Source organism: Sceloporus occidentalis, unplaced genomic scaffold (genome assembly GCF_023333645.1).
Source record: "Sceloporus occidentalis isolate IW3139 unplaced genomic scaffold, rSceOcc1.0.p SCAF_7, whole genome shotgun sequence".
NCBI classification, from domain to species: Eukaryota; Metazoa; Chordata; class Lepidosauria; order Squamata; family Phrynosomatidae; genus Sceloporus; species Sceloporus occidentalis.
This window is the reverse complement of record NW_028316987.1, coordinates 35447861-35466490: the sequence shown is the minus strand read 5'-3', so window position 1 is coordinate 35466490 and position 18630 is coordinate 35447861. Positions and strand designations below refer to the sequence as shown.

At 38.5% G+C, this 18630-nt stretch overlaps 1 protein-coding gene across 2 annotated transcripts in view; it reads right to left on the bottom strand.

The window, feature by feature from the left end:
• LOC149309501 (vacuolar protein sorting-associated protein 41 homolog) overlaps window positions 1-18630 on the bottom strand; it is a 121454-nt gene that overhangs the window by 19830 nt on the left and 82994 nt on the right. For both annotated transcript variants that reach the window (XM_089532575.1, XM_089532576.1), the window contains 10 exons: window positions 17776-17905; window positions 16781-16896; window positions 15308-15364; window positions 12868-12929; window positions 12029-12110; window positions 8267-8359; window positions 5814-5941; window positions 2820-2964; window positions 458-499; window positions 280-330 (listed from right to left, as the gene is read on the bottom strand). In XM_089532575.1, coding sequence (XP_089388701.1) covers window positions 280-330; window positions 458-499; window positions 2820-2964; window positions 5814-5941; window positions 8267-8359; window positions 12029-12110; window positions 12868-12929; window positions 15308-15364; window positions 16781-16896; window positions 17776-17905 — 906 coding nt within the window. The remainder of the gene's footprint in view (window positions 1-279; window positions 331-457; window positions 500-2819; window positions 2965-5813; window positions 5942-8266; window positions 8360-12028; window positions 12111-12867; window positions 12930-15307; window positions 15365-16780; window positions 16897-17775; window positions 17906-18630) is intronic.

Here is an 18630-nt window from a genome sequence, read left to right as displayed (position 1 = left end):
TCAGCCCCATCCAAGCTGCTCACACCTATAACAGAGGACTTAGTCTAGGGCTAAATCATTTAATAAAGGTAGGAGCTTATTTTTCTCATGTTTGATTGCAGACGTTGCTAATCAAAAGACAGTCCTTGAGTTTTGCCCATGAAATTATTCTGTAACATGACACTTTCATCACTACTGTTGAAGGCAGAGACTAGTTAGAAGCCTTTAAGTAGAAATATTTTTCTCTTTATGCCTCAGGTGGCACCTATTGGAGATCCGTACAAAAACCACCATATTTACCACATGCTGTAATTCAGGCCTGTTGTTCAATTCTTCCACAACTTTATCAATCTAAAAGGAAAGAGAATTAAGGAATAAGTCACGGCTACTTCTCTGGCCAAAGTCTTGCTCTCATTATTTAGAAGTGGTGACAGGAGGTAACCTGCCAACAACAGAATAATGAACTCGTTATACTTACAGAGATTTTGTCTTCATTATCCAAAAGCATGTCAACTGCTTTCTAAAACAAAAACAAAAGAAAAAGCCAGCCAGACAGCCAGTCAGTCATAATTTAATTTGGGTCCATAGTCCCAAAATTTAAGTACTCAATCAAAATATACATGTTATTAAATTCCCCAAATAAAATTTTCCACACTAGTTCAAGAATCACAAAAATTGGTCAACTTTAAGTGTCCTGTGTACATACAGGGTTCTAATCCTAGCTGCATCAAAGAGAAATTTGGCAACTACAAGAGTGACATTCAGGCATTTATCTTCCAGCAAGAATTTTACATTAAAAAAAATCTTATCTTCCTTTCATCTTACCTAAAAATGGATAGATTTTGGCTTGTCTAATCTGTTTATAAAGACAACAGTGCAATAAAATATGTATCACAGACTATTTTCAAGTTATTACATGGGCATCTTTTTGTGGTGTAAGGAACACCAGCAAATTTGCCACAAAGTAGTTCTATGGAATATACATATACAAGCAAAAACAAAAAGTTAAAAATATAGATGTACATGCATACAGATTTTGATTAAACTCTTTGTCTTGCAGACAATGAATATTGCTATATGGTTTATGATACAAGGTATAAGATGTGAAGAAGAAAGCAGCTAATATAGGTGCGATAACGAAGATGCTGTTTTATCATAGTTCCAAAATACTCTGCAGAAATAATCCAGTTTGAGACTGCTTTAACTGCTCTGGCTCAATGCTAGGGAATTCTGTGAACTAGTTTTGTGAGTCATTTAGCCTTCTCTAACAGAAAGTTCTGGTGCCACAAGAAACTACAATTCCCAGGATTCCCTAGTACTGAGCCAGAGCAGTTAAAGTGGTCTCAAATTGGATTATTTCTGCAGTGTCTTTTAGACCATAATGCCTAAAACTGCAATCCACAGTGCAAATCAGGGTTCCCTTTGCCAGCCAAGACAGTTGGCATTTGAAGAGAGTGAAACATTCTTTCTTTGCTTTGGGAAGCGTGTTGGTTTGTAGGCTTTATCTGTATAGATGTAGCTACAGATTCATTACATTAGAACACTTAATAAAAGTGAAAACCATGAAAATACTAATTCTTGTGTAAATTAACCAAATTTCTTTACATCAATTTCATCCTGATGCCTACTAGGATGACATTTCCCTTAGGAAGAGGGCTGCAGATGTGCAAATATCCTACCCTGTTCTTTTCATTGAAAAAAGAAGTGAACAGCTAAACCATATTTATGAGTTGCTCTCAGTATGAATGGATAACTGAATCAACATCATATTTATTAGATCCCCTGAACCAATCATATTTATTGGTCCTCTGAAGGGACACTACATTTATTGAGACTGTCAACCAAATACAGTTAATCTCAGTAGAGACATTACAGTTTTGAGCAGGATTGCTGGGATGGGGCACAGTTAGAGGCTTTTACCGTGTTCATCCATCTGGTTGTGTGTGCATTCAACCACCTATGTGGCTCCCAACCTGATACTCATTTGGTCCTTGGGGCCAGAAAGGTTGCTCACCCTATAATAAGCCATTAATTTCAATAAATCTAGGATATTAATTTTCCTCATGGCAAGAAAGGCAAGGGAGGAGCGTAAGAGCCTGGATTTTTCCCAAGGAAAAATAAAAACTGATTGGGATATAAGATACAAATAGTCTATCTAGATAAAGACGTAAGAAACAGCAACTGAGTGGACAAAGTGAAAGCAGATCCAGCGCTTCTCCAATCAAAGTATTCCCTACTCCATAGGGTTTTGTCCAACTGAAATGAAAGGGAATTTGCCATGGCAGAGTCAATTAATTTCTTTAATGCAATTTGAAGTATGTGTAATCTTTCAATAGTAAGTTAACCACCACCGAATTTGGAATATGTGGAGAATACCTACATCGCACGTATGGTGTGTAGTGAATTTAATTTCCTCCCTTATATAATTAGAACTTTGACCCATGCTTTGTATTTATTTAGAAAGACTGTGGGTTTCTTTCAGCTAATGCATATTGCAAGTGTCTTATATTTGGTCTCTCTGTGTTTTATAGTGATCTTTCAAATATGTGAACACTTCCTTGCAAATTTATGGATACAAGTAATACAAAATATGAATTATTTTCCCAGTGTTATGTGATCACAATTGTAAACATTTTTAGGGTCCCTTGAAGAAAAAAGGAGTCAGCAATACAGAAAAGATTTGGAAATATAAAATGTATTCAACCATTTGGCTCTCTAAATTTTTATCCATGAGACTTTATCCAAAATATGAAGTTCAAATGGTAAGATTACATTTCTTAACTCTGTTAAAATTCTTACAGACAAAGAAGTGTTAAAAAAACACTTGAAAGCCATCATACCTCTGAATCAAACTCCATTAGCAGAACAATTTTGTCCCTGATGGAGCTGAAAAGATTGTGTTTGTGGATCAGCTGGAAAACATCTTTATGTCTCAGTGTGAGGTAAATTTCAAGGGCCTTTCTGTAGCGTTGGTCATAGGTGTACCTGATAAAGAGGATCATATGTTACAACAGACTTGGATGTGGATCTTTTGAAAAAGCTATCCACCAGAATGTGAACACAAATGGCTTAAATAGTCTACCATCATTCCCAATAATGGGAAACACTTCTCAACTATATGCATTTTTTAAAAAAAGCAATTGGATGCCTTTTTTCTTTTTTTCTCTTTAGTTTCTTCCATACAGTCATCCCAATGATCCATAACCTATGCCACATGTTCTGATTAAGAAATGCTTCAAAGGTATCCAGCAACCTGAGTAGTAAAGAATTTCAGATCAATTTAGGAATATAGAAAGAGGATAGACAGACAGACAGAGAGAATCTAGAAAGTGACCTGAACTTCTTTATACTCAGGTTGACTACCCTTAAAGCATTCTTCTTACTCTCTCTTTCTCTACATCCAGAGGTACACCCCCTGAAAGGCCTTTTAAAAAGAGAAAAATAATGTGAAGTTGCAGTTCAAAATAAACAGCAAAATACAGGCAACCCATCTGAAATAATTTCACTTTTGGCTCAGGCCAAGAGATATACAAAAAGAGGAGGGGGATATTTCTATGTTGACAACACAGTGCCAAAGCAGAAGGAGATGAAATACACTTAAAAATAGTGTAGGGTTGACCCACCAGTTCCCAGCAGTGGTCATTAACAGAGACCTTTAATATTACCCTGAGGAGTAAAATGACTGGGAGTAAACATTTAGCCTAATCATTTCAAAGTGGGTGAAATACATATGCATTCTGTACTACCAAAAAGTTTAGCTCAAGTCAGAAACAAGCAATTTCCCCAAAGATGGGCATTGCTTTAAAAATAAATTAAATCCCTATAAACTGGAAAAAAAACTGCACTGCAATTTGGATGCTTTATTTGCCTTTTAAATCACAGTCCCTGTGCTGTATATGTAAAGATCCTTTCAAGCATCACGTGTTCCTTTCCAAAAGAACAACTAATTTTTCATCAATATCCTTGGATGCCTGCCCCCCTTCCACTTCAAAATGGAGAAGGGAGGGAGGGAGGAAGGGAGGGAGGGAGGGAGGAAGCTTAACCATTTCTTCATTTAAGAAGCATGAAGAGCTTTATATTGTATTCAGGGGAGGAGCCACTACATTTGATAGCCCTGATGAAAAATCTGTACCTAAGACAAGAAGCTACTCTTAAAACAGAATATGGAGAAATATAGGGTCAGGCAAGAATGCATTCTATCACCTTACCTGTTCAACCTGCACACAGAAAATAGATTCAGGAGGAGGAGTGAAACTAGGAGGACGGAACATCTACAATCTGAGATATGCAGATAACACTATATTACTAGCAGAAAACATCATCAATTTGGAAGAATTACTAACAAAAGCCAAAGAAGAAATTGCAAAGGCAGGCTGACTGCTGAACATAAAGAAAACAAAAATAATGACCACAGAGGATCTAGGTAAGCTCAGCCTAGATAATGAGAAAAACATAATAGTTAATGAGTTGTTGTACCTTGAATCAAACATTGATAAGAATGGAGATTGCAGTCAAGAAACAAGAACACAACTAGGAATGGGAAGGGCAGCTATGCAAGAACTGGACAAGATCTTAAAGTATAAAAAAGTAAAAAGTTAACAACTTTATATTTTGTTGTAAAAAATATACAACAGAGAACTGAAGTCAGAATTGTTCAAGCCATTATATTCCCTATCATATTGTACAGATGTGAGAGGTGGACAATAAAAAAAGCCTACAGAAAGAAAATAAATCCTTTTTAGCTGTGGTGCTGGAGAAGAATGCTGAGAATACTGTGGCTGGCCAAAAAGAACTCTCCTTCGAAGAGAAAATGACAAAACTGAGGCTGTCGTACTTTGGCCACATCATGAGAAAAGACAATAATTCTGGGGAAGGTAGAAAGCAACAGAAAGAAATGAAGACCACACATCAGATGGATAGACTCAATCACAGAAGTCACAGGCCTGGATTTGCAGGAACTAAGCAGAGCAGTGGATGATAGGGGTTCTTGGAGATGCCTCATTCACATGAGTTGTGGTTGACTTGAGGGCAGTTAACAACATTCTCAAAACCTGAGCAGACATTTCTATTGCTATATTAGGCAGAGTCTTATGAAATGACATTTAAAAATGTCATCAGTCACTATTATTACTACATTTAGAACCAGGACTCTGGAATACCAGGATTCGAATTCCCCCTGAATGACCTTGGGTAAGTCATCCTCTCTCAACCTGAGAGGGAGGCAAATGCAAACCACTCAGAACAAATCTTGCCAAGAAACCCCTATGATACGTTCGCATTAGGGTCACCACAAGTCAGAAATGGCTTGAAGGCACACAAACACCACCACCACCTGTAAGAGATGGGAAATCTCAACCTCCATCCTCTCAGTCCTACAGTTTACATGTATATCAGACCACTTTTGGTGGTGGTGGTGGTGATTCAGACCTTGGCCAGGCTCATCGATGTGATGGGCACCTGGTGCCAGGAGAGGCAAACCAAGCTCCAACAGGACAGAATTAGAAAGTGGTCTACAAAAAAATTGTAGTCAGGTTGCAAAGATGGGTTTGCAGACAGACACACAGAACATGTGATGCAAGAGAAGAAAGATATGGCTGGATACCCCAGAATGAGACTTTCCACTGGTGTAACGCTTTTCAAAATGACATTATCAAAATATATTTAATATTCTCCCAGCTAAAATTAGGCTGAGTGGCAGAAGGAAAAATTAATTTTATGGAGAGAAACAAGCAATATATAGAAGAAAGGAATTGCCATTGATTTTTTTTTAAAGAGAAAAGAAACAGTAGTAAAATTCTTGATCAAAGGCAGCCATTTCAATACACCATACTTACAATTCTGCCAGAGTCTTCAGCAAGGTTCTGTTCTGTGGATCTTTCTTCAGATGATCCACAACTGCTTGGACAATTATAGCATTGTTATAGAGATTCCCAGGCCATTCTTTAATTAACGTTGCAAATCCCTTAAAATAAAAATGTTGGTTTTAATTTTGTGTAGAACAATTTATTAATCAACCAACCACCCATACTTTAATTTTACTGAATAATGAATGGCACTTTGCTAGGCTTTTACATTTTTCTTTATATTTAAGACATTGCCATTTCCTACATATGATACAGGACCTCTCTCTTTTGTTCTCAACCCATTGTTGCTGAAGTTAACCTGCAAGTACTTTGAGTAATATAATGCTGTTATAATTCACTTAAAATCCATTCATTATTCATTTTATAAAACTGAATATATAAATACTGTTGATAAGACGCTGAATGTGAGTGGTATATAATTCAATATTATGCACACAATATACAGAATGTTATGGATTAATTCTATGTACACTAAGCTCCCTTTAAAAAATAATGGATTTAAACAATATAGACAGATACTGTAGATAGATAGATAGATAGATAGATAGATAGATAGATAGATAGATAGATATGCAAATAAATCCCATATACCTAGCAATAAACTGTGTTTTATCTATCATTTATTTGTTGATTGCAGTGGATTGAACTAATGTATATAATCAATACCTTATTACTTTATTAGGTGCTTTTAGTTAATAAAACAGCTAAATAGAACTTCCCTGGTAAGAGGATAAATAGCATTAAATATGAGATGCTAGGAACAAATCACATGGAATGACCAGTCAAAGAGATAAAAAACCTAGAGCAAGTACCCTGAGAGGAAAGGGGCAAGCAAGAAGGGGCATGACAGAATTGTATGCAATTACACATGGTGTGAAAAGAGTGTATAAAGAGATTCTCTCTCTTTCTCTCTATCGCTCTCTCTTTCTCATAACCCTGGAATCTGGGCTCATCCACTGAGATTCAGGTGGAAGATTCAGGACAGATATCTTTACATGATGCAGGTACACTATGGGATTCATGGCCACAGCATGAACTGATGTACCAAACTGGACAACAGTAAAAAAGGATTACCCAGAGTCATAGACTACTAATGGCTACTAGTTATGGTGGCTAACTATTATCTTCAGTTTCCAAGCAGTGATGGCAAACATTTTAGGGACCGGGTGCCCAAACTCAAAGGTGTCCTGGCACCGAAACTTCTGGGAGGGGGCGCAAATGCGACCTCTGGGGGGATGAGACCTCTGCCCTCCAGAGACAGAACATCCACCTTCCAGGGGCAAGGCTTCCAGGGGTGGGAGTCCTGGGATTTCCCCCAAGACAGCTAAAGGCCTGGGAGGACTGGCGGGGGGAGAGGAAGAACAGGTGTGCATCTGTTCCTCCCCCCTACCCTCCCAGGCCTTTAATTGTGTCCTGAGAGTCAACTGAAGGCCCAGGAGGGGGAGAAGAGAAGGACCAGTCACGGATGTGTTCATTCTCCCCCTGCAGTACAAGGAGGCAGCTAAAGACATAGGAGGGCAGGGGGAAGAGGAGGAACAGGTACATTCCTGTTCCTGTTCTTCTCCCACCCTCCCGGGCCTTTACCTGTCTCTGGAGAGGCAGCTAAAGGCACAGGAGGGCAGGGAAAGAACTGGTGCACGCCTATTCCTCCTTTTCCTCTGCCCTCCCATCCCTCTGTGTGCCCTCCAAAATGTCTTCACGTGCCAGAGACATTGTCATAGGTTCACCACTACGGATCTAAGACAATATGCCTCTCAAAACTGGATGCTGGAGAATATGAGGCATCAGGTGCAGTTACATTCATGTCCTGCACAGGAATCTAGATAGCCAATAAGTGAATAGAATTCTGCATGAGATCGGTCTTTGCTTTGAACTAGTGTAGCTCATATGTTCTTACATTCACATGAGCCATGGATTGACCTGCAGGAAGTATTTACATTACTTTTTAATATTGCCTTACACTACTGAGACTGGCTCTGAGACAGGCAGATAAAGCAAGAGATGTGGCTAACATCCAGAGGGTGTTCTTGCTGTCCAGTTACCCTGGTGTGAGCTAGGGTGGGGATAAATGCACTGGATACATAGAATCATATGATTCACAGGCTAGGGATCTTTCATTATGTTAAGTGTAGTCTATATAGCATCTACATGACTGAGGTGGTGCAGATGTACCGAGAGATGGATCTCTGAATTTCTTATAGGTGAGTTGGAAAACCACTGAGTTGGAAAAATGTTGTTCCATTTGTGCTGTCAGGCCAATACAAAATTCTTAGGAGGTTCACAGAGTTGAAGTTATGTGACACCCATGTGCTTTCATGACAGGTCCTACACCTTACTGTGATCTCTGCTTTAGCAGTAGAGACACTAGCTTAGAATTAGATCACTATAACATGTCAATGGTATTTAGATAAATAATGTGGTACCTCATAGTCACTCTCCAGAAATTCATGCAGGACCATTTCATAGATAAAAGGTTTAAGGACTGAATCTCGTCTTGGCAAATAGCGGCTGATAGCCTATGGGAGGAAGCAGAGCAAAGTATGATCCAGCCTTCACTTGAAAGAATGCACTTTCCCATATGTATTTGTTGTACAAGTAGTCTTTCAGCCACGTATAGTGAACCTCTAGAGATCTGACAAGCTTGGGACTTGAAGGTCTGCTACTTCTCTGGGACATCTGCAAAGAAAATGACTTATCAAGCTCCTTGTGAACTGTGGAGTGCACACATGCAATATATTCACTTGCATTTGGGAAAATCTCAGATAGCTAATACCTAATATTTTTCATTCCTTTTAGATTAGAAAAAAAGTTACTTTGCTCCTGGTGCAAGCTCTGTTCTACTCTGCACAAGAGCAATTACTACCCTCTTCCCTGTTGCTGTAGCTGCCAGTGTCATAAAGCTGTGGAAGCTCAGCTCTTTAGTCAATAGAAAAAAGTCTCCCTTTTGGACTGTGCTTTCCCCAAAAAAGTTAAATTAGAAGGACAGCAATTCTTTCATTTCACCCAATCTGCCATTGCTTTCCAACCCCAAGGTTACAGATAAATTACTGGTTCCTGATCTATTCTTAAGCTTTCATCTCATCTCTCATGGTATTTAACATATATGTGAAACCACTGGAATAAGTCATCAGAGACAGGAATCTGGTGCCACTGCAGGCAGAGGATGCCCACTCTACATTTCCACCTCACTCCAAGGTAGGAAAGCATGTTGCCCTCCAGGAGTTGTTTAATTGCAACATGCATCATCTCTAGTTTACACAGCTGTTAGTGAGAGGGCAGGAATTGCAGTCCAACAGTACCTGAAGGACCACACATTCCCCATCCCTGATCTAAATCCAAGGAAGATATTCAAGTTCAAAATCATTGTCTGATGTCAATAATAGACTGCGTATGGACAAGCAATTAAGAATTTAATCTAAATAAGACAGAATCTCCTGGTTAGTCAAAAGATATATAAAGCAACTGGAACAAAACCTGTGTTCCATATTTGCTTATTCAGGATGCAATCTGGGTGTTTTCCTGGACTCAAACTTGAACCTGGACACCCAGATTTTCATTTCAACAGAAAAGGCTAGCATGTCAACTCAATTTTTGGAGATGTCAGATTTGGTCAGAGTGACACATGTCTTAGTATAAAATTAAGTTATGTCTTAAATTGGAATTTTGTAATTGTGCTGGCCTAATGGCTGTAATAAAGATTGTACTTTAGTCACATCCCGTTTGAGCCTAGCAGTAGAGGGTGTTTGGCAACTTCAAAATTGCTTTGCACAGTTATTTGGACCATGGTACTCCCTTGTTATCATAGCTTCATTAACTATGCACTGCATCATTTTGGGAAACAATGCAAAATTCTGTATATGCACATTTCATGGGGATCTGAAAGACAGTCCTCTTGGTCAAGCTGTCAAACTCTTTGCTAAAGCAAATCAGGTTAGCACCATCTCTGTTGCCTTTCTGCTGGCAGACAAGGAAATTTTCACTCAAACAGGCTTTGTGTTGTTAAACTGACTTGTTTGCAGAAGTACGTTTTGACTGGTGGGTGCTATTTGTTATTGAAGTATATTTAAATGATTTCTTTTTATAATTAATTTGCTTTCATAATTTTATGATTTTGTACTTTATGAGAGTTTATTTTATTACTGTTAATCACCTTGAAAACTATTTGAGTAGAAAGGGAGGATATAATTTAATAGTTAAGTAAAATCACCACAAACCAAATCATATGTTTTGTCCAAAACTGCGTCCAACTCCATCCTGACACAGACTGCACTACCAAAGCAGATGGCATTCTGAGAGAATTCTAAATGCAGTGCACTTTCAGTGATACAAACCAAAACAGTCAAAGCCAAAAGGGGTTAAACTATCTTGTACCAGAGTCAAGGACCTAAGAGCCATGTTACATAAAAGAGAAATAAAAATTCTTTTATGTAATTATACTAGATATATATGAATATTAATGTTGAATGTCTGCACTGGTACATTAAGCCCCAGAATCATTGCAGACCATGGCAGACAAGAAAGATCACATTAAGAATACCTTGTTCTAACATTGCAAGTGAGTAGCCTTATCACACTGTACCTTCTGTCTTTCTGTGATGTGCTTTCAGAAAAGGGGAAACAACCCACTGTTTAGAAAGGCAGTAATTTAACAGAGATGCTTTTGGGAAAACCTACAAATATTTTCTAAATTTCACAGTCTGCTGGATAGCATAAGTGGAGATATCTGCTCAAGACACTCACATTCAGGAAAGAAATAAATTCAGAAGGGAGTGATGATGGTGAAAACAACACATCACAACTGTAACAATACATATTGTGAGGTGCTTTATTAGAGTGGAACTAACTTGAGAGGTTATCATCAAATCTGGTAAAGTGCACACCAGTCCCCTAAAAATACCATAAATGTGCTTTTGGCTCTCCCACTCTTTTTCTAATTCTCTTAGAAGGAAGATGTTATGAGAAAAGCTGTAATGTTGCAACACCTACATACTCCTGAACTGAAATTTAACAGTTCAAAAAACAGCAAGGGACCACCTGCTGCAAGATCTTAATAATATGTCCCTTCTGGCTCATTGAGTTTGAATAGGAAGACATAAAACTTGGAAGGAAAAGATGAGTATGTTATCAAAGGGTACACGCATAAACGTTTTCTGCTTTTCAGGAAGTGACACTCTTTGAACTGTATGCCATGGGCAATTTATTAACTTAAATGCTTGCTAGCAAACACAATCCATTTAAATACTTTCTTTGCTATGCCAATAATCCACAAGATGTGGCAAAAATCACCCCACTTCCACCAGGTTTTTGCTATGCACAACAAAACATTATTTTTTTACACTGATGTTGAATTAGTTTTTGGAGCTATTATTAATGATTCAAAGGATGTGCCATTAGCATGTGAATCACAGGGTTACAGATGCCTTCTGTGCTCTCTTCTCTTAAACATGAACTTTCATGAACAAATACAACGGTTCACACTGTGAGAAAGGAAAAGAGAAAATGCCATCATGTAGGTAGGCACACTCTAACAGTCACTACTTACATGCAATGACTTGTATGAGAACCAGAAAACTGTGTAACGTGCTAAAAAATTAAACTTCAAGAACATCTTTGTAACAATTTGTGTCCATTTTCTTTTTTTTAATCTGGCCACAAATATCAAGCTGTTAGGTTTTTGAATCAAAGCATATATTATGCTAGTTCCCAACTAGTGATACTGTGATAGAGGAATATGTGCATGTTGATTCGCATAGGCACATTTTGTGTGTGATGCAGGAACTATGTATGCAGGTCTGATTTGTGTGAACCTTCCACCATCTGGGCAGCTTGGGAGTGCGGCATTTATACGCCGCATGTCCCGAAGCTGTCCTGAAGCCGCCCTGAAGTGGCGATCTTCAAGACGCTCTGACAGCACAGAGTTTACATGGTGCACACTGCCAGACTTCAGCAGAGCCTCATAGCTGGCTTTTTGCCAGCCCCAAAAGGAGCAGATCTTTTCTGCTACTTTTTGGGCCAGCTTCAAGGTAGATTGGGGCTGCAGCATGTGGTTGCTGCAGCCCTAATCTGTCTCCAATCTGTTGTGGCCCTCTGTCACACTCTACCACATATATACAACTCTGTAAGTTGCTGGGAGATGACTATTGATGGGTGGGGTGACTAATTTACTGGGGGGGGGATATACATACCTTAAGTTGCCCAATTTCTTTAAATCTGTGTACTTCAAATTCCCATAGATCTGTGTTCTTGCCAAGTATTTTCTGGCATTTTCTGAATTGAAAATGTATACAGAAAGAAGAAGAGTTTATGAACCAAACTTCCACTGCTAAAACATGCTCCTTTTATTTACATTATCATTATTTGCATAATAACTTATTTGGAATCATTGATTATATTATCTCTTCTGACTGAGGTCACAATTAAACAACCACAACCCAGAATACATTATGCACTCTGAGCTGCAAGATATAATGGAACATTCAATTCTTAGATGAATCTCGGCCATAGGATGTTACAAGGGCAAAAAGTTGCTGAGTAGTCAGCTGCATCTTCCCTTTAATCATTATCATCTATACTGACAGCATTCTAATATTTGTCTTGTAAGAAAACAATCTGCACATTATAATAAAGTATCAATATGGGTTCATGGAGACTGGCAGCTTGGAGCAGCCTTAGGCTGCTCCAGCCCCAGTCGCCCCTCGGTCAGCACAGGATGGTGGCAACCACATGGCCTGGTCCCAATCTGGGCCACTGGCAAAGAGCAGAATTTCCCCGTTCCTTCTTGTGCTGGCTTTTCCTGGTTGAGCACACTGTCTGTGTGGCTTGCAGCCACTCTTGGGCCATGCATCATCTGCATGCCCTGACTCCAAAGTGGCCAGAAGCTACTCTTTCCTGCCTGCCAGAAATCTGTACCACTTGCTTAGAGAAACAGCATATAAACAGGGATATGCTTCCCTCACCCCAATTCTGACAAAATCATAGGAGTAAGTGACCTCCTCCCTGAGCTCATATAAATTTTAAATATTACCGTGCTGCTAGGTCATAATCTCCAGTTTCCATTAGATGATTTATGTAGGCTAAACCTATGTCCTGTGATGAAAACAAATATAATTAATTAGAAATAAGTCTATAAACTATATGTATCATTTACCATTAAAGTCTTTGACATTTGTAACTAAGCAATTAGTTTGGCATAAATATCATGGCATCCCAAGCAGCCAGTTCCTTGATAATACACAAGTTTTTTTTGACATTATTTAAGAACTTCTCGAAAAACAAAACAAAACAAACAAACAAACCCAAAGCCAAAAAACCCTGTTCCTTAAAATAATTTCCCCCGTGGGTCAAGATAAAAAAATACTCGTATTGACCTTGTTAGTACACAGTTTTGAAAGGGGTGGGGTAGAATAAAATCATGCCTTCTATGCAACTCCCTAAACATAAATATGCTGGGAAGTCCACATAGGAAAAATATATGAAGATAGGCTCATTAAAAATGAAAATATTGCTAAATCTAGAGATGATTTGAATTCCTCAATGAAAATATCCATTTTGCATGTCCCAAGACTTGTCATGAGATAAAGGCCAGAAACAGACGGGCCAAAAGTGCCGCCTTTGGAATGATCCAGGGGCATGGCAAATCCAGGGCCATGAAAGCTGGAATATGCAGAAAAAGTTATAGGTAGGAAACAGCAGTTAGGGCACTGAAGATGCTTCAGTATTTATCATTCTTGACCTTGGAGAGGTAAGGTGAACAAGCCCTGAAGGTGTGAGAAAGGTGTCAGTGCCAGTTCCACATTTATTCTCTGAAGATGTATAGGGCTTTTTGTTTGTTTGTTTGTTTGTTTAAGAGTATTTTCTGATTTCTCACCCCTTCCCAACTCTGCTATGTGTGAATTGCCACTATTACTCCATTTATAGTAATGATTGATTGACACCCAGAGTGATCTGTATCCAAGGCTACCCAAAGAGGTCATAGCTCCAACCAAGTTTACAACCAGGCCAGGTCTCCACCCATTGGAGTCCACGGTTTGTAGCGTGTTCATATGTTCTTCTCCTTTAATCCCTCCAAATAAGTTACTGAGTGTACTATCAAATACACAATGATCAAGTTCAGACATAACACTAAACAATGGGTTATTGCTGTTATGAGAATGGGTTTATTCTCATAACAGCAATAACCTATTGTTTAGTGTTATGTCTGAACTTGGCCACTGTGTATTTGATAGTACACTCAGTAACTTATTTGGAGGGATTAAAGGAGAAGAACATATGAACACATTACAACTCAGGTAACTTTTCTTCTCTTGCATTGTAGCTGGGGGAGATTTTGAAAACTTTTGCCTGACACCAGTCATGAAACTGGCTTGTTTAAACTAAACATAGATAACTCACAGTTCAGGTTTCTGATGCAACACTAAAATATAGTTAACTGAAATCAGAAGCAGAAGCTTCCAATCTGCTCTTCACAGCCATTGTCTACTGTTATATTAGAACCAGGCCACACAGTAAAATTTAAGAGGTGCAGTGGTACTGAGGAACTAGAAAGGAAAGTAGGTATATATTTTTCAGTAGTCAGTTTGTAAGAACATAAATGTAATGTGGCTGATACCTGCTTGGAAACAATTACCTAACTTAGAGTCTCTGCACTTCACACAAAGTCTCTTCATGCAAATGCTGCATCTTCTCAATAGGGACAAATATGCATTTTCTACTTAAAAACACTATGGTCTTTATGACTTTATATGTTCTTGAACTGAAACCACTATAGTTAAGAACTCAAAAGTTCTAGTTCCAATTCAACTTCATATTTAGAACACTGAATTAAACTGAAACCAGTAATCAAAATAGAATAATGGTAACTGGGTAGTGACTGTCAGCTGTTGGGCCAAATTAGATTGCACAATAATAAGGTTTGGTTGCTACCAAAGCTACAGCCATGCATCTTGTTTCTCCACTCACCTTGATAATACAGTGGTCCCTTACTATCCATGGGGAATTCATTGTGCCCCCCATCCCCCGTGGATAGCAAAAAAGTGAGACCTCAAATTCCGTTGTTTTCAATCGGTGCATGTGCACACACATGGCTGCCTCCACACATGCCCATTTAAAAAGCCAGATCTTGCAATCCACGGAAACTCAAATCCACAGATGACAAATCCGCAGCTGGTGTGGGCACACTTGATTTAGTATACTGAAGCCACATCTCAGTGTCTCAATATCCTTATGTATGTCCCTAACCACCAATGCTATTCTACATGATTAGCTATCTCTAACACAGAGAAGGGGGAAATGGAACATTTAAAAACTAGGAAGCAAGGGAAATGGTACTAGACATTTCAGAGAGAAATGGGAAAACTAGACTCATGGTAACCATGTATTTAATCTAACGCCTGATTTAGCCTATGGACAACATTCATTTCTTTCACAGAGATTTTACATTTCAAAAATCAAGTTCACAGACTTACCTGAATCTTGTGTTTTTTAATAGTCTTCTGACTGATCTCAGCTGCCATCAAAGCCTCCTATATAATACAATAAAAATGATATCCAAAGCAACTATTCAAAACTTCTGTAGAAAAAGCTGTAGAGTTGCCTTTGTTTTTTTGTGTTTCTTGTTTGAAAACACTAGAACATTTAATGTCATGGTCGAATGAACAGCTTTGAATTCATACTCAAACAAAAGCAATTGTTAAACAAACAAAAAGGAGTTTGGCCTCCATCTGTGTTCACTCCACATTAGTACATCAGGATCAAATTTCAGAAGGATGGCACCACATGAAGTGCAATCACAGGAGTTCATTTTCTAACAAAAACCTGTGCTAGAAAGACACCTGTCGAAAAAGGAACCTTGATTTGTTTTCTTAGTGCTCAACTAAGAGAAAGAATAAATCTCTGACTAGTAGGAGAATGATTTTCCATTACGTTTAATTTGTGACTCTTCCACTAAAGCTACTCTGTGTGTGCAGAAATAGAGCTGGCACCTTGCTATCCAAAATGAAAAGTGAAAGCTTAATGTGGGTTACAACACAAGCTATTCCCTGTCTATTAAACCTTAAAGGACTTTTGGCAGAATATACTCAAAAGCCTTTGGAGTCCAGGGGAATAGCACTTCATGCATACTGATGTACAACATGGACTAACTAACATTTACTCCTCTGGAAAAATGAAACTGCATAAATGATTGCAGAGTAAAACCAATAGAAGTGTCACAAATTGGATCAACTACCTTTCTTTACTAGCATGTATTCACACCACACGGAAACTCACAGTTTCCGTAACAAAACTCCTTCTTAGCTACCATAGTGTTTTCCATGATAACACAGATAGCATTAAAAGACACAGAAACTGTAGGTTCTGCATTCCCAGGTTTCCTGTCCTTAGTGAGTGAGAACCCAAACACATGACTCAATACGCTTCAAGTGCTAATATGCTGGCTGGAATTTTGAACTAAAAACACAGTATTTGCAAATTCTAAATTCTAGCAATTTTTTTACACCAACTCAACAAAATAACGGAAACTTTCCGTTTCATATTTAATTTTGAATGCTTTAACCTTACTACATCAAAACTTTCTCAATACCCTTTAGTCTAATGCACTGTGAAGAAATTCAAGTGCATATTTTATTTGTAAAATAAATAATTTTACAAGGAAACATTTTATGAGCAGTTGGCAATGTTGGTTAAACATTTTCAGAGGCTCAGAATGGAACTAAACCAAAGACTATATGCAATCTAGATATAAATAATGATGTGGCACTGGGTTCTTCACCATCAAGAACTTGGGGTAGAATGACCTATTCAACAAGCCTGAACATTTAAAAACACAATAAAAAATAACACATGGGGATGCAATCAGAACAGTTAAGCAGTTTAAAACCAGAGATCCCATCACTTATTTTTATTACACTGACAAGACTTAAAAATGGGGAAAAAATTACTTCGTATTTCTTCTTCTCTAAGAGCCATTCAATATGATCGTCCTGGTCACGTTCTTTGGCTACAACAACATCTCTTGGACTGATGATATAAAAAAGTGATTCACCTTCTGAATACTCTGTAAAAGACCGATGAACAATTTATAATATTTCCCACTAGATAGTTTTGCAGTATATTATTCCTAAGGATGAAACACTGATATGGTGCTAATTCTCACTGAACGGAACTATTACGGATACCTTGTGCATGAGTATATTCATACTGCATTTCGTCATTATTTAAATTAATCATGCACACAGTAAAAAAAAAATAAATTAACACATCAGAAAAAGAAAATATAAATTAGCACCAATTAGCAAAAGTAACACATTCTGATTTCTCTTAAGGAACAGGCTTAAGAGAATAGGGGCTATTAAACTGGCCTAATAACAAAGCTAGAGATCAGTTCTGAAGCACTGCCTCTAAGCAGATTTTGGTAAATCAAAATCCAAGTTTTTTGAGATGAAATCATACAGTAACATTTAACACCCTAACACTGCAGACCAGCAATGGATAGATTATGACTTTCCAGGGGCATTTTGTGTCCCCCTTGCTGCTGACAGGCTCCACTTGAATCCTGCATACGCATGCACCCCGAATATAGGGAATACTGCATCAATGGCAAGAATCAGCCCTGAAACCAAGTGGCAAAATGCAAAGAGCCCTCTTCCCAAACTATGAAATGCAGCTATAACCAACTGAAATCAGAAACTGGAAGTTGCTTCTAGTTTTGTTGTAGACTGCATAACAGCCAGGTTTGAGGCAGATGCCCCTGAAAGGGTATAGGGATGAAAATGGCCCCCTGCATCTTCCACTGTCACCCATGCTGCTGTAGCCAATATCCCTAATATCCCTCACAATGCAATACCATAACCATTACAGAATTCTGGCCCACATTACAAACTAACAAACCAAACAAAACCATGACAAATGGCTGAAATTACTAAAAACTTCTCACCTAAGCAATAATCTCGGCATTCATTTTCCTGGAAGCGTCTCACTGTGAGCGCATCAGAAGAGATTTCCTCACATGATTCGGGAAATGGCTGAATTATATCAAGCCTAGGTCTGGCACAACATTCTGTTTCCTGGGGAAAGGAAGCCATGTTCAGTATCAAAGCAAAATATGTGCGATATACCTGTTAATACAGCTGAAAAGAATGTTTGAATTGTACCCTTTTGAAACTGAGTTATTTGTCTCCACAAACAGCCAGTAAACAATTGTCTTACACAGTGTCAGCCAAAGAGTCCATTTAGCCAAATGCTATCTTTACTCTGACTGACAGGGTTTCTCCAGGGTATTGAGCAGATGCGTCATGCTGCTACCTAAAAAGCTCTTTCCTTTTGCCCTGGCTATAGAGCAAGCAGCTGATGTGTGTGTAGTTTGGAGGGGGGGAGGCTGCTTGAGATGAATGTTTATGCTATAAGTCAGATGAGAAACCCCTGGGGCTTGTGACTGCCAGTCCCTGATGTAGACCGCACAGTTTTTATACTGGATTCCATATTGTCAGCACCTGATAAAGCCACAGAAACATGCAAGTGTCATTTGCACTGAAACATGTTAGACCAATCTTGATTATTGTAAATAAGCTCAGCATCAACTAAATAGTTTTGAATAGCCTGTTGTCTGCTTATGAGGCAAAATAGCTTAATGGTTTGTACTAGGTGGAAATCTCCTCAAGCCTTTGGAATAATATCAGCTAGTGAAAGACACCAAGAAACCATCTGTTGCCACGCTGAATTTGCATAAAGATGTGAGACATACTTGAGAGTGCATGAGCTCAAGGCTTACTGAGACTTGTTCCTACCTTTG